At 40.8% G+C, this 1,322-nt stretch overlaps 1 protein-coding gene across 1 annotated transcript; it reads right to left on the bottom strand.

The window, feature by feature from the left end:
* Window positions 1-307: 307 nt before the first annotated feature.
* On the bottom strand, window positions 308-1,251 carry LOC102758634 (olfactory receptor 51A4-like). Its single transcript, XM_015557391.1, is given in 2 exon segments — window positions 308-1,164; window positions 1,167-1,251. Coding segments are annotated over 2 exon segments (942 nt in total).
* Between the last annotated feature and the right edge of the window lie 71 nt (window positions 1,252-1,322).

Raw genomic sequence — 1,322 nt, 5'->3', positions numbered from 1 at the left:
AAGCTTTCTAAAACATGTTAATAACTCAGCCTTTATCACATAATTAGTTGTGACCACTTAGCTATTTAATCTCAAATACTTAAATAGAAAAGAGACATAAAATTATTTCAGTAAGATCCCTCATGAAGTGCTAGAGATGATGAATTGGGTCAAAACAGTAACAAAAATACCATCATCCTCTTGATATACAGGAAGATAATACCTTAACTCTCAATAAACCATACTGTTCCAGAAGGGAAATGACAAATAAAAGGGAAAGAAAGAATCAGGGCATCGTTTTAGCTAAGGCCATACATGACTACTTGAGTCAGTTTCTCCTGTTCTTAAATATCTTCTGTACTGCAGACCTTATCTGTTTAGTTTTTAGGCTATAGACCAAGGGATTAAGGACAGGGGTCAAGAAGAGGAAGAGATTGGCCATGGTGACATGGAGAAGAGGAGATGTGAATGTACCAAACCTATGAATTAGAGCCAGCGCAATAAGTGGCACATAAAAAATGCAGACGGTGAAAATGTGGGAAACACAAGTATTAAGTGCCTTGAACTGGCCATCTTTGGATGCAATACCCAGCACTGTTTGCAAAATCAGGATGTAAGAAATGACAATGAACATAGAGTCAACTCCAAAGGAGCAGAGGACAAGGAATAGCCCATAGATGATGTTGACTCTGACAGGGCCACAGGCCAGCTTCATAACATCAGGATGATAGCAGTAACAATGAGATAGAATAATATCTTTGCAGAAGGACAATTGCTTGAGTAGTATTGGCAAGGGTGCCATTAAAACCACACCCCTGACTATGGCTGCAAGCCCCATCCCTATAATCCGAGGAGGGGTTAAGACCACAGTGTACTGTAGTGGGTTTCGGATAGCTACAAATCGATCGAAGGCCATAGCCAGCAAAATGGCTGACTCTATGGAGGAGAAGGTATGGATGAAGAACATCTGAGCTAGGCAAGAGCAGAACTCAATCTCTCTGTGATTGAGGAGAAAGACATTGAGTACTGTAGGTAGAGTTGATAAAGACAGACCCACATCTGTGGCTGCCAGCATAGACAAGAAGATGTACTGAGGCTCATGGAGACTGGAGATGGTTTTGATAACAAAGAGGATGGTGAAGTTCCCTAGGAGGGCAATTGCATACATGACACACAGTGGGATAGGATCCATATTTGTACGGCCTCCAGTCCTGGAATACCTATTAGAAGAAAAGTGGGTGGCTGGAACCAGCTATTGTTTATAAACCCCATAAAGACAATTCTTGTGATCAGCCCAGGTCAGCTTCTAAAAGTTCCTATTGAAAGAAAAACATAAATTTTAA

This window comes from Myotis davidii, unplaced genomic scaffold, assembly GCF_000327345.1.
Source record: "Myotis davidii unplaced genomic scaffold, ASM32734v1 C64061657, whole genome shotgun sequence".
NCBI classification, from domain to species: domain Eukaryota; kingdom Metazoa; phylum Chordata; class Mammalia; order Chiroptera; family Vespertilionidae; genus Myotis; species Myotis davidii.
Note: the sequence above shows the minus strand (reverse complement) of the source record. Positions and strands in the feature narration are given on the sequence as shown.